Source organism: Mobula birostris, chromosome 19, assembly GCF_030028105.1.
Source record: "Mobula birostris isolate sMobBir1 chromosome 19, sMobBir1.hap1, whole genome shotgun sequence".
In the NCBI taxonomy this organism is placed as follows: domain Eukaryota; kingdom Metazoa; phylum Chordata; class Chondrichthyes; order Myliobatiformes; family Myliobatidae; genus Mobula; species Mobula birostris.
In genome coordinates, this window is record NC_092388.1 from 33052898 (window position 1) to 33066887 (window position 13990).

At 41.6% G+C, this 13990-nt stretch overlaps 1 protein-coding gene across 1 annotated transcript in view; it reads left to right on the forward strand.

Annotated features, from left to right (window-relative positions):
* Nucleotides 1–13990, forward strand: part of mylk4b (myosin light chain kinase family, member 4b) — a 204608-nt gene that overhangs the window by 154058 nt on the left and 36560 nt on the right. Inside the window, exons 5-8 of the mRNA XM_072283392.1 lie at nucleotides 1999–2300; nucleotides 8762–8867; nucleotides 9432–9525; nucleotides 9615–9724. Coding sequence (XP_072139493.1) covers nucleotides 1999–2300; nucleotides 8762–8867; nucleotides 9432–9525; nucleotides 9615–9724 — 612 coding nt within the window. The remainder of the gene's footprint in view (nucleotides 1–1998; nucleotides 2301–8761; nucleotides 8868–9431; nucleotides 9526–9614; nucleotides 9725–13990) is intronic.

The window sequence follows — 13990 nt, forward strand, 5'->3', positions numbered from 1 at the left end:
TATATTAAGAGCAAAAGGATTGTAAGGGATAAAATTGGTCCTCTTGAAGATCAGAGTGGTCGGCTTTGTGCGGAACCAAAGGAAATGGGGGAGATCTTAAACAGGTTTTTTGCATCTGTATTTACTAAGGAAGCTGGCATGAAATCTATGAAATTGAGGGAATCAAGTAGTGAGACCATGGAAACTGTACAGATTGAAAAGGAGGAGGTGCTTGCTGTCTTGAGGAAAATTAAAGTGGATAAATCCCCGGGACCTGACAGAGTGTTCCCTCGGACCTTGAAGGAGACTAGTGTTGAAATTGCAGGGGCCCTGGCAGAAATATTTAAAATGTCCCTGTCTACAGGTGAAGTGCCAGAGGATTGGAGAGTGGCTCATGTTGTTCCGTTGTTTAAAAAAGGATCGAAAAGTAATCTGGGAAATTATAGGCCAGTGAGTTTAACGTCAGTAGTAGGTAAGTTATTGGAGGGAGTACTAAGAGACAGAATCTACAAGTATTTGGATACACAGGGGCTTATTAGGGAGAGTCAACATGGCTTTGTGCGTGGTAGGTCATGTTTGACCAATCTGTTGGAGTTTTTCGAGGAGGTTACCAGGAAAGTGGATGAAGGGAAGGCAGTGGATATTGTCTACATGGACTTCAGTAAGGCCTTTGACAAGGTCCCACATGGGAGGTTAGTTAGGAAAATTCAGTCGCTAGGTATACATGGAGAGGTGGTAAATTGGATTAGACATTGGCTCGATGGAAGAAGCCAGAGAGTGGTGGTAGAGAATTGCTTCTCTGAGTGGAGGCCTGTGACTAGTGGTGTGCCGCAGGGATCAGTGCTGGGTCCATTGTTATTTGTCATCTATATCAATGATCTGGATGATAATGTGGTAAATTGGATCAGCAAGTTTGCTGATGATAAAAAGATTGGAGGTGTAGTAGACAGTGAGGAAGGTTTTTAGAGCCTGCAGAGGGACTTGGACCAGTTGGAAAAATGGGCTGAAAAATGGCAGATGGGGTTTAATACTGACAAGTGTGAGGTATTGCACGTTGGAAGGACAAACCAACGTAGAACATACAGAGTTAATGGTAAGGCACTGAGGAGTGCAGTGGAACAGAGGGATCTGGGAGTACAGATACAAAATTCCCTAAAGGTGGCGTCACAGGTAGGTAGGGTCATAAAGAGAGCTTTTGGTACATTGGCCTTTATTAATCGAAGTATTGAGTATAAGAGCTGGAATGTTATGATGAGGTTGTATAAGGCATTGGTGAGGCCAAATCTGGAGTATTGTGTTCAGTTTTGGTCACCAAATTACAGGAAGGATATAAATAAGGTTGAAAGAATGCAGAGAAGGTTTACAAGGATGTTGCCGGGACTTGAGAAACTCAGTTACAGAGAAAGGTTGAATAGGTTAGGACTTTATTCCCTGGAGCGTAGAAGAATGAGGGGAGATTTGATAGAGGTATATAAAATTATGATGGGTATAGATAGAGTGAATGCAAGCAGGCTTTTTCCACTGAGGCAAGGGGAGAAAAAAACCAGAGGACATGGGTTAAGGGTGAGGGGGGAAAAGTTTAAAGGGAACATTAGGGGGGGCTTCTTCACACAGAGAGTGGTGGGAGTATGGAATGAGCTGCCAGACGAGGTGGTAAATGTGGGTTCTTTTTTAACATTTAAGAATAAATTGGACAGATACATGGATGGGAGGTGTATGGAGGGATATGGTCCGTGTGCAGGTCAGTGGGACTAGGCAGAAAATAGTTCGGCACAGCCAAGAAGGGCCAAAGGGCCTGTTTCTGTGCTGTAGTTTCTATGGTTCTATGGTTCTATGTATGTGAGTGATAGAATCTGGGAATGGGGGAGGCAAAGTGCAGGGCAAGGGTTGGTTGATGTGATAATGGGGAGAAAACAATGTAGGATTAATGTAAAGAGCAGGAACGCTATCAAATCATGGAATATATATTTTAATTGACTTATTTCTGGATACTAAAATGTACTCTTTACCTTTCAATAGATGTGGAGAGAACGAAAGAGAAGCCAGTTCTTTGCTACCAGCAGCAGCAGAACCTGAAGGAGAAATATCTGATAATATTGAACAACAGAAAGACAAGGATCTGAGCACTTACAGTAAAAGGGGAACCAGAGAAGACCTGGTGAAAGATGACAGCAAAAAGAGCAGAGTAGAGAAAAAAGTCTGCAGCCAGGAGAGCACATCAGAGCCTAGGCTAAGTCAAGATACAACAACGTCCACTGCCAAACAGCAAGAAAATAATACGGTGGTACAAAAAACTGAAGAGAGGGGCCACATCGTGATTGGCAAGTACAGCCCTAATATATATCCTATTGTTTGAGGATCAAAGCTCATGACAATGTATGTCAATGCAAGGCAGTGTCAATGCTGAGCCAATGAAAAGTAAATTAGGCAGCAAAACCATTCTGACTTTGAAGATAGGGAGATTGAGACTAGTTCACCTGGGCAACTCTCTGCACCACAATCTAGTATTAGATCAGATCCAAAGTATGTTTATATTATAATTGGAGTTATCTTCTAAAGTCCTTACCTGTACAGAAGCAACTTCTAAGTTCAAAAGAGATGAAAAGGCTTGAGTACACACAATATTGGTTTACATAACTAATATTTCAAGTGCAGACAGACTAAACTAAATCAATATTATACAGACAGAAAGAGTAAAAAGCCCAGCAGCTGAGACAGAAGGAAGATGAAAAGGATTGAAACGGGGGTTTTCCTTGATTTACTGTGGATAATTTGGGTGGATGCCCAAATATACATACTCAAGTGCACGGTACACATCAGCCATTAACTCTTCTCAACAACAGTGGACAGAGATGGTTAATTAGCAGCACTAGGGAGGCCTGACAAGGTAACCAGCCTAGCAACCTGCAGTTGTTGCATTTTAGATGACTGATAATTAAATTCACTCACTACTACTTTTGGATAACTACAGATTCAGTCAGAATATGCAGTGAGTATGATTAATTACCATCAGTTCATCTGAAGCCAAACAAGTGTAGGGGATGGCAGGTAAGTCACCATCAGGGTAGAAATGTGCCAATGAGGGTGGAAACAGGATGATTTGGCAGATAAATGTGTGGTTGAGAAGCTGGTGCAGGGGTCAGGGCTTCAGGTTCTTGGATCATTGGGATCTCTTCTGGGGGAGGTATGACCTGTTCAAATATTCTTGCGGCAGGTTTGTAAGAGCTGCCGGGGAGAATTTGAACTAATTTGGCAGAGGGGTGGGAACTGGAGTGAAGGAACTCAGGATAGGACAGATGATAAAAAAATAAAGATAGCATGCAGTCAGACTGTCAGGAAGGGCTGGGAGGTGATGGGACTTAGTTGCAGTCAACAGGCTGAGTATCAAATCATTCTGGATGCAGAAGCAGTAAGGATAGCAAACACGGTACTCAAGGTGTTGTATTGAAGTGCATGTAGTATAAGAAATAAGGTGGATGATCTTGTTGCACAATTATAGATTGCCAGGTATGATGTTGTAGACATCACTGAATTGTGCCTGAAGGATGGTTATAGTTGGGAGCTGAATATCCAAGGTTACACATTATATTGGAGGGACAGGAAGATAGGCAGAGGGGATGGTGTGGCTCTACTGGTAAAGAAAGGCATTAAATCAGTAGAAAGATGTGACATAGGATTGGAATATGTTGAATCTTTGTGGGTTGACCTAAGAAACTGCAAGAGTAAAAGGAACACTCACAATGCACTGGAGGAACTCAGCAGGTCAGTCAGCATCAGTTGAAAAGATTAGTCGAGACATTTCGGGTCAAAACCCTTCGTCAGGACTGAAGGAAGAACTTTGGGGAGGATTTGAAGAATGCTGGTAGTTGAAAAAAACAGTAATTTTTAAGACAAAGGGGTGGGGGAGGGGAAGCAGGGAGGTGATTGGCAGGAGAACAATAGTAGAAGGAGGCGGAACTATGAGGGAGGTGATGCGAAATAGGGATAAAAGGACATTGATGGCAGTTATATACAGGCCTCCCAACAGTGGCTGGGAGGTGAACCACAGATTACAACAGGAAATAGAAAAGGCATGTCAAAAGGGCAATGTTATGGTAGTCATGGGAGATTTTAACATGCAGGTCGATTGGGAAAATCAGGTTGGTAATGGATCTCAAGAGAGTGAGTTTGCTGAATGCCTAAGAGATGGCTTTTTAGAGCAGTTTGTCAGTGAGCCTACTAGGGGATCAGCTATACTGATCGGTTATTATGTAAAAAACCTGAGGTGATTAGGGAGCTTAGGGTAAAAGAACTTTCAGGAGCCAGTGATCACAATATGATTGAGTTCAACTTGAAATCTGATAGAAACATAGAAAACCTACAGCACAATACAGGCCCTTCGGCCCACAATATTGTATCAAATATATATTTACTTTAGAAATTACCTTGGGTTACCCATAGCCCACTATTTTTCTAAGCTCCATGTACCTATCCAGGAGCCTCTTAGAAGACCCTATTGTATCCGCCTCCACCATCGTCACCGGCAACCCATTCCATGCACTCACCACTCTCTGCATAAAAAAAAACTTACCCCTGACATCTCCTCTGTACCTACAGATAGGAAGATAGGGAGAAAGTAAAGTCTGATGTAGCAGTATTTCAGTGGAGTAAGGGAAATTACAGTGGTATGAGAGAGGAGATGGCCAAAGTAAACTGGAAGGAGCTGCTGGTAGGGATGTCGGCAGAGCAGCAATGACGTGTGTTTCTGGGAAAAAATGAGGAAGATGCAGGACATATGTATTCCAAAAATGAAGAAATACTCAGATGGTAAAATAGTACAATCATGACTGACAAGGGAAGTCAAAACAATTGTAAAAACAAAAGAAAGGGGAAAAAACAAAGCAAAGGTTTGTGGGAAGATAGAGGATTAGGAAGTTTTTAAAAACCTACAGAAAACACCAAAAAAATCCTTAGAAGGGAAAAGATAAAATATCACAAGACCACAAGAAATATGAAAGCAAGCTAGCAAATAATATCAAAGTGAATAGTAAAAGTTTTTACAAGTATGTTAAAAATAAAAGAGAAATGAGAGAGGATATAGGACCGCTAGAAAATGAGACAGAAGAAATAATAATGGGGGACAAGGAGAACTAAATGTGTATTTTGCATCAGTTTTCACTGTGGAAGATACTAGCAGTCTGCCTGATGTTGTAGTGTGTGAAGGAAGAGAAGTGGGTGCAGTTACTATTACAAGAGAGAAGGTGTTCAAAAAGCTGAAAGACCTAAAGGTACATAAGTCACCTGAACCAGATGATCTGCACCCTAGGGTTCTGAAAGAGGTAGTGTTAGAGATTGTGGTGACATTAGAAATGATCTTTCAAAAATCAATGGACTCTGGCATGGTGTAGAGGACTGGAAAATTGCAAACGTCACTCGACTCTTTAAGAAAGTAGGAAGACAGCAGAAAGGATATTATAGACCAGTTAGCCTGATCTCAGTGATTGGGAAGATGTCCGAGTCAACTGTTCAGGATGAGGTGATGGAGCACTTGGTGACATAGGAGAAGATAGTACAGACTCAGCATGGTTTCCTTCAGGGAAAATCCTGCCTGACAAACCTGTTGGAATTCTTTGAGGAGATTACAAGTAGGATAGATAAAGGGGATGCAGTGGATATTGTATATCTGGACTTTCAGAAGGCCTTTGACAAGGTGCCACACATGAGGCTGCTTACCAAGTTAAGAGCCCATGATACTACAGGAGAGTTACTGACTTGGTTAGAGCATTGGCTGATTGGTAGGAGGCAGCGAGTGGGAATAAACGGATCCTTTTCTGGTTGGCTACCAGTGATTAGTGGTGTTCTGCAGGGGTCGGTGTTGGAACTACTTCTTTTTATGCTGTATATAAATAATTTAGGTGATGGAATAGTTGGCTTTGTTGCCAAGTTTATAGATGATATAAACATTGGTGGAAGTGCAGGTAGTGTTGCGGAAACAGGTAGGATGCAGAGAATTTAGACGTATTAGGAGAATGGGCAAGAAGTGGCAAACAAAATATAATGTTGGCAAATGCATGGTCATGCACTTTGGTAGTAGAAATAAATGTGCAGACTATTTTCTAAACAGGGAGAAAGTCCAAAAATCTGAGATGCAAAGGGACTTGGGAGTCCTTGTGCAGAACACCCTAAAGGTTAACTTTCAGGTTGAGTTGGTGGTGAGGATGGCAAACGCAGTGTTAATATTTATTTCAAGAGGACTAGGAATACAAGAGCAGGGATGTGATGCCGAGGCTTTATAAGGCACTGGTATGGCCTCACTTTGAGTATTGTGAACAGCTTTGGGCTCCTCGTCTAAGAAAAGATGTGCTGGCATTGGAGAGGGTTCAGAAGAGGTTCACAAGGATGATTCCAGGAATGAACGGATTATCATACGAGGAATGTTTGATGGCTCTATATCTGTACTCGCTGGAATTTAGAAGGACGGGGGGGGGGAGGGGGGCTTTCAATGAAACCTTTTGAATGTTGAAAGGCCCAGACAGAGTAGATGTTGAAAGAATGTTTCCCATGGTGGGAGAGTCTAGGACAAGAGGGCACAGCCTCAGGATAGAGAGATGTGGAGAAATTTTTTTAGCCAAAGGGTGGTGAATTTATGGAACTTGTTGCCAAATGCAGCTGTGAAAGCCAGGTTGTTGGATGTATTTAAGGCAGAGATTGATAAGTTCTTGCTTGGACATGGCATCAAAGATTACAGGGAGAAGATTGGGAACTGGGGTTGAGGAGGAGAGAAAAAAAGGATCAGCTATGATTGAATGGCGGAGCAGACTCGATGGGCCAGATGGCCTAATTCTGCTTATATGTCTTATGGTCTTAAGTCAGGCCCCAATAATGAATGCACTCAGTTTTCAAATCAATTATTTTCTGGCCAACTAATTGTCACATATCCAATTCAGGGTTAGTACTTAAACAGGGTACTAATATTAATGTTTTTGAGTATAAATTGAGTGCCAAACCCAAAGTAATTTCAAAATCAAGTAAACACTGTGAGTACACTCTCCAGGAACATTCACTCTTTCCTCTAAAATCATGAAGAAAAAGTGTGCAGTGAAGAATATTTGTGTGCATCTAAACCTGTGATCACCAAAATTCCTTGGCCATGTGCGTTAAGTATCAACAACTGACTGACATTTCTTGATGCTCACTTTACTGAGGTTTGGGTGTTTGCAGAGCCTTTGACGAAGCAGTGGAAAGAAGGGTAATGTCAACTGTGTTAATGCAGAACATACTTTACAGTAGTATTGTGTTGCAAGCAGTGCCATAATCACTTCACATTGACACATTCTGTCTCATTTAAAAGTTCATGATAAAACTAAATCCAAGCCAGTTGGATAACTTGTTCGTTCGTTATGAGCAGCGTCGTATGACGTGGGCGATCATGGTCCTTCCTTGACCATGATTGTTCATGGGAAATTTTTCTATAGAAGTGGTTTGCCGTTGCCTTCTTCTGGGCAGTGTCTTTACAGGACCCCAGCCATTATCAATACTCTTCAGGGGCCGTCTGCCTGGGGTCAGTGGTCGCATAACTGGAAGTTGCGATATGCACCAGCTGTTCATATGATCATCCACCACCTGCTTCCATGGCTTGATGTGACTCTAGTTGGTGGGGGGGGGATGATAAACAAGTTCTACACCTTGCCCAAGGGTGACCTGCAGGCTAGTGGAGGGAAGTAGTGCCTTACACCTCCACACCTCCTTTGGTAGAGATGTATCTCTGTCCCACCACCCAGAGTTGGTTAATTATCCACTGCAAATTATCCCTTAGTGTAGGCAATAGAAGCAAAAGTGAGCAGATGGGCAGGTGAGAAGGAATAAGGTACCAAGGTAGAGCATAGAACTTTGTTTTGCATGCTATCCATACAGTTCATTTCAAAACTTAAGTACATCAAGATAGCCAGATAGTACACGAGGAAAAGCAAGAACAGATTTTGTGTTACAGTTGCAGAGCAAGTACAGTGAAGCAGAACAATAAGGTGGAAGAGCCACGACAAAGTAGATTAAAGATTCAAATGTTCATCTTTGACTTACAGAGATCAATTCAGCGGTCTTATACCAGTGGAATAGAAGCTGTCCTTGAGCCCGATAGTGCATATGTTCAAGAGTTTATATCTTCTGCCTGATGGAAATGAGGAGAATTGAGAATGTCCAGAATATTGCCTTTGATTATGTTGACAATTATGTTAACTGAGAATGTCCAGAGTATTGTCTTTGATTACATTGTCCACAGCTCTCTGTAATACTTTGCTGTCTTGGGCAAAGAAAGTAGTTGCCATACCATCCTGCGAAGCATCCAGATAGGATGTTTTCAAAGGTCCATCCATAAAAGTTATTGAGGGTCAATGGGGGCGTGCAAAATTTCCTTAGCCTTATGAGGAAGCAAAGGTGCTGTTGTGCTTGCTTGGCCATGGTGTCCATGTGGTTGGACCAGGACAAGTTATGGTGATGTTAACACTTAGAAACATGGAGGTCTTAACCGTCTCCACGTCAGCATCAATGATAGATACAGGGTTACAAGTAAATAAAGAGGAGTGAATGGGCCTGATAGGATTCATTTCTTGAGAGCCAATGTTTCCCTTCTGTGCCATTGTAATAGGTATAACAATGTAAAATACAAGTCACTCATTCATTGCTTCCTTCTTAATCCATTATAGTACAATACATTAAGTGTTAATGTCAACTTCTTAATGTTATGTAATGGTTGCAACAGATCCGCGTGCCAACATTTTTGCTTGTTTTATCTTTTCTGGTTCAGATGATGGCCCTGTTCCACCAGCTCCATTTGAGCATCGGATTGTCTCAACCAATGCAGCGCAGATCAGCAATTACTATACAATACAGAAATCTGCAGTCCTTGGAGGGTCAGTTCTGCTTAAAGTTTATCTAAAGGTTTAAATTGCCAAAGAGGTATTGGACACAGTTCTAACTCTGTCACACGTCATCTTTCCCCAAAATGATTTGGGAGATTAATGATATATCATTTACTCCAGTGGGCATCGGTGGACAGTCCAACGTCTATTGTTCCTAAATACTCAGAATTAGGATTTCAGAGTTTACCGTCATTGCTGTGAGTCTGCAATCATTTGTGGGCCAGGCCTCAGAACATCAGTAAACCATTTCGTTAACTGCAAGAAATCATCATAGTAACGTTGCACCTACTAAATGAACATAGCAAATGTAGTATAATTAGTTGAATCTAATTATTTTATTTGCCATATTTGGATTAGAAGTCTTCAGCTCAATGGACCAAGCCTTTGATGACTAGTTAAGTAACTGAGCCACAAGGCTATTATATATGTAGCTAATGCAGTCATACTTCTAAAATTTCTTGGCAATATATACACCCCTTTCATGCAAACTTCATTTAAGCGAATAAGTTGCAATGGCTTGAAATATCTTATTATTTTTCTGTCTATTCATTACAGGGGACGATTTGGACAAGTACATAAATGCATTGAAAAGGCTACAGGCCTCACCTTGGCAGCCAAGATTATTAAAACTAGAGCAGCTAAGCAGAAGGTATATCCCTTCCAGAATAATGTCAGCTGTTTCCAACGTGATTTATTTGATTTGTTTTTGACATTATATGTATTATTATTGTTTAACAGGAGGAAGTTAAGAATGAGATCCAAGTCATGAATCAACTGAATCATACAAATCTCATCCAGCTGTATGATGCTTTTGAAACAAAGAATGATATCATTCTGATCATGGAATAGTAAGTTGCATCAAACATCAGTCAAGTTTCTAGTTCTTAGACATTCATACTTAAGGATATAAAGATGTGTTCCACTTGGTGCTCAAAGCATAGCCAAGAGCAAACATATCCTAAGTTGTCATGAACACTACTGAGACCAATCCAAGTGAAAGTTCAAACAACTTTGGAAGGATTACATGCATTTTAAATTGAGCTTGGTCAATTTTATTCCTCATTATACATGAAAGCTTTGGACTTGGATAAAAGAACTCGTTAATTGTAGTAACACACATCAAAGTTGCTGGTGAACGCAGCAGGCCAGACAGCATCTGTAGGAAGGGGTGCAGTTGACGTTTCAGGCCGAGACCCTTCGTCAGGACTGCATTCGTTAATTGTAGTTTTTAGATTAGATTATGAAGACACGCAGTCCTCTTTTATTGTCATTTAGTAATGCATGCATTAAGAAATGATAGAATATTTCCTCCGGTGTGATATCACAAAACACAGGACAGACCAAGACTGAAAAAAACTAACAAAACCACATAATTATAACATATAGTTACAACAGTGCAACAGTACCATAACTTGATGAGGAAGTCCATGAGCACAGTAAAAGTTCAAAGTCTCTCAAATGTCCCACACCTCACGCAAACGGGAGAAGGAAGAAAAACTCTCCCTGCCATACCCGACCACGGTTCGACTCTGAGTCATCCGAAAACTTCGAGCTCTGATCAGCTCTCCGACACCGAGTACCGAGCGCCATCTCTATCTGAACAATTCGACCTCCATCTCGGTCGCCAACAGCAGGGAAAGCCGGGGATTTTGAGGCCTACCCTCCAGAAGATTTCTGACCACGCAGTAACGACAGCAGCGAACGAGCATTTCAGAAATTTTTCCAGAGTTCCCCTGTGCTTTCACGTCCATCTCCATCAAATCAGAATTGTTTACGGCTCCTATTTAACGGATATGATATCATTTTTCACTGGAGGGCTGTGCACGCGCAGCACGCGGCTTCTCTCTCCTCCCGCACACACAGTTAAGAAGTATTCAGTAGGGTAGCAGAAACTGTTAACTATTGATTTGGCTTGAACAGGGTTAGGGCGTAGAAGATGGATGTAAGAAGACGAGAGGTAGAAGCACGGAAAGGGAATAGGCAACCAAAGTGGGCAACTACATCTGCTTTCTGCTTAATCCTCTGTTTTTTTTTGATTTAATGCAATACAATTCAAAATTAATCACCAAATTCCTCACTGGATAATGCAATGGAGTTCCAGCCAAATTTCCAATAGAAGAATCTGAAAATATACATTTGAATTAATAATGAACCATTAGATTATCTAAGTTTATCAAAAACAAATTAAGATGTCATGATATATGTTTTCATATCGTAAATATGAGCTAAGTGTCCAGTCGCTGCTCTAATGTTGGCAAGGTTGTAAGTCTTCTTCCCTGTAGGACATTAATGCATTGCTTGGAGTTTTACAACAATATGACAGTGTAATAGCTATTGTATTGATACCAGTTTCAGCAGAGGCTGGGAGGTTGTCACTATAAACAATGAAGGGCTGCAAATTCTGACATCTGATAAGGAAGGAAGATAATAAGTGGAACCAGATGAGGGAAGGAATGGGGGCAGATGGGAACAGCTGCACAAGGAGATAGAGCACTCACTGAGTTGAGTGCCTGGGTGATAGGCAGGTGAAGCCATGTGGGGGTAGGGAAAGAGACCAGAGAACAGGGTGATGGACAGAGGTTGGAATGAAGATTGTGTGTGAAAGGCCTGGGTGAATCAGAAGGGTGGAGCAATGAACAGAAGGGGTTCTCATTACCTGAAATTGGAGAATTCAATATTCATGCTGTGTGGTTGTAGATTACCCAGGTGTATATGGGGTGCTGTTCTTAAAGTTCGTATTTGGCCCTTCTCTGGCAGTGGAGAAGGCCAAGGACAGACAGGTTAGTGTGAGAATAGATAAGGACATTAAGATATCTTGCAACCTGGCACTCAGGATGGCCCCTGTGACAGAGCACAGGAGCTCAGCAAAAGAGTTACCAGTCCATGCTTGGTCTCACCAATGTAGAGAAGACTACATCGAGAGCATCAAGTGCAGTAAACCACATTGAAGGAGTTGCATGTGAATCTTGCGCTAGTCCTTTTGCCTCCACAGATGTATGGGAGTTGGGATGTAATGCTGAAATTGTACAAGGCATTGGTAAGGCCAAATTTGGAGTATTTTGTACAGTTCTGGTCAGCGAATTATAGGAAAGAGGTCAACAAAATTGAGCAAGTACAGAGAAGATTTATTGGAATGTTACCTGGGTTTCATCTCCTAAGTTACAGAGAAAGGTTGAACAAGTTGGGTCTTTATTCTTTGGAGCGTAGAAGGTTGAGGGGGGACTTGATAAAAGGTATTTAAAATTATGAGGGGGATAGATAGAGTTGACATGGATAGGCTTTTTCCATTGAGAGTGGGGGAGATTCAAACAAGAGGACATGAGTTGAGAGTTAAAGGGCGAAAGTTTAGTGGTAACATGAGGGGGAACTTCTTTACTCAGAGAGTGGTAGCTGTGTGGAACGAGCTTCCAGCAGAAGTGGTTGAGGCAGGTCCGATGTTGTCCTTTAAAGTTAAATTGGATAGGTATATGGACAGGAAAGGAATGGAGGGTTATGGGCTGAGTGCAGGTCGGTGGGACTAGGTGAGAGTAAGAGTTTGGCAAGGACAAGAAGGGCCGAGATGACCTGTTTCTGTGCTGTAATTGTTATACGGTTATATGTTTCATACTGTATTGAGTTCCTCAAACAACTTGTTGTTTGCTCCATATTCCATCATCTGTAGTCTCTAGTGTCTTCAGTATTATATCTTTGCCTGATGACTCTTCCACATTAGCTAAGGTATTTGAGCTCTTCCATTTCCTCAGGGTTCAGCATTGGGACCACTTCTTTTCCCATTATATGTCAATGATTTGGATCACTGAATTGATGGTTTTGTGGCCAGGTTTCCAGACAATACAAAGATATTTGCAAGGGCAGGTAGTGTTGAGGAAGCAGGCTGTCTGCAGAAGAATTCAGACAGATTAGGAGAATGGGCAAAGAAATGGAAGAAGGAATACTGCGTAGGGAAGTCTATAATCATGCAATTATGCACTTTGGTAGAAGGAATAAAAGCAAAGACTACTTTCTAAATGGGGAAAAAATTCAAAATTCAGAGGTGCAAAGGGACTTGGAATCCTCGGGCAGCATTTCCTAAAGGTTAATTTTCAGGTTAAGTCAGTGGTAAGGAAGACAAATGCAATGTTAGCATTCATTTTCAGAGGATTAGAATATAAAAACAAAGATGTAATGTTGAGGTTTTATAAGGCATTGGTCAGACCACTCTTGGAGTATTATGAGTAGTTTTGGGCCCCTTATCTAAGAAAGAATGTACTGCCATCGGAGCGGGTCCTTAGGAGGTTCATGAGAATAACCCTGGGAATCAAAGGGTAAATGTATGAGGAGTGTTTGATGCCCTTGGGCCTTTACTAACTGGATTTTAGAAGAATGAGGGGGGATTTCATTAAAACCTATCAAATATTGAAAAGCCTAGATAGAGTGAATGTTGAGAGGATGTTTCCCATAGTGGGGGAGTTCAAGACCAGAGAGCACAGCCTCAGAATAGGGGGACGGCCATTTAAAATAAAGATGAGGAGGAAGTTCTTTAGCAAGAGGGTGGTGAATCTGTGGAATTCACTGCCACAGGTTGCAGTGGAGGCAACGTCATCAGGCATCTTTAAACTCGGAGGCCGATAGGTCATTGATTAATCAAGGTGTCAAAGGTTACAGGGAGAAGGCAGGAGAATGGTGTTGAGAGGGATAATAAATCAGGCATGATGGAATGGCAGAGCAGACTCGATGGCCAAGTTATCTACTTCTGCTCCCATGTCTTCTGGTCTTGTTTGAATGGAGAAGGGGCACAACAGCTCCATTTTTGCCAATTCTCAGTTTTACTTTCAGTGGTGTCAATAGCAGGTGAAGGTGTCTGGAGTTTCACACGCATTTGTTGTGTACTCCAATGTCCGAAGTGGAAGCTTAGGCAACCAGTTCATAGACTGGGTTTAAGCAATTTAAAACAAAATGCATCATTAGTGGTATGAGTGTGAACAAAGACCATGTTCAGTATCTTTTACCAAACTTAATTATGGAGTGACATTAAAATAGGGGTACAGTCAATATATTAAAAACAAAAAGTACTGGAAACCTCTGCATCTGTGGAAAGAAAAACAGCTCATGTTTCAGAGAAGAAATCCTTCAGC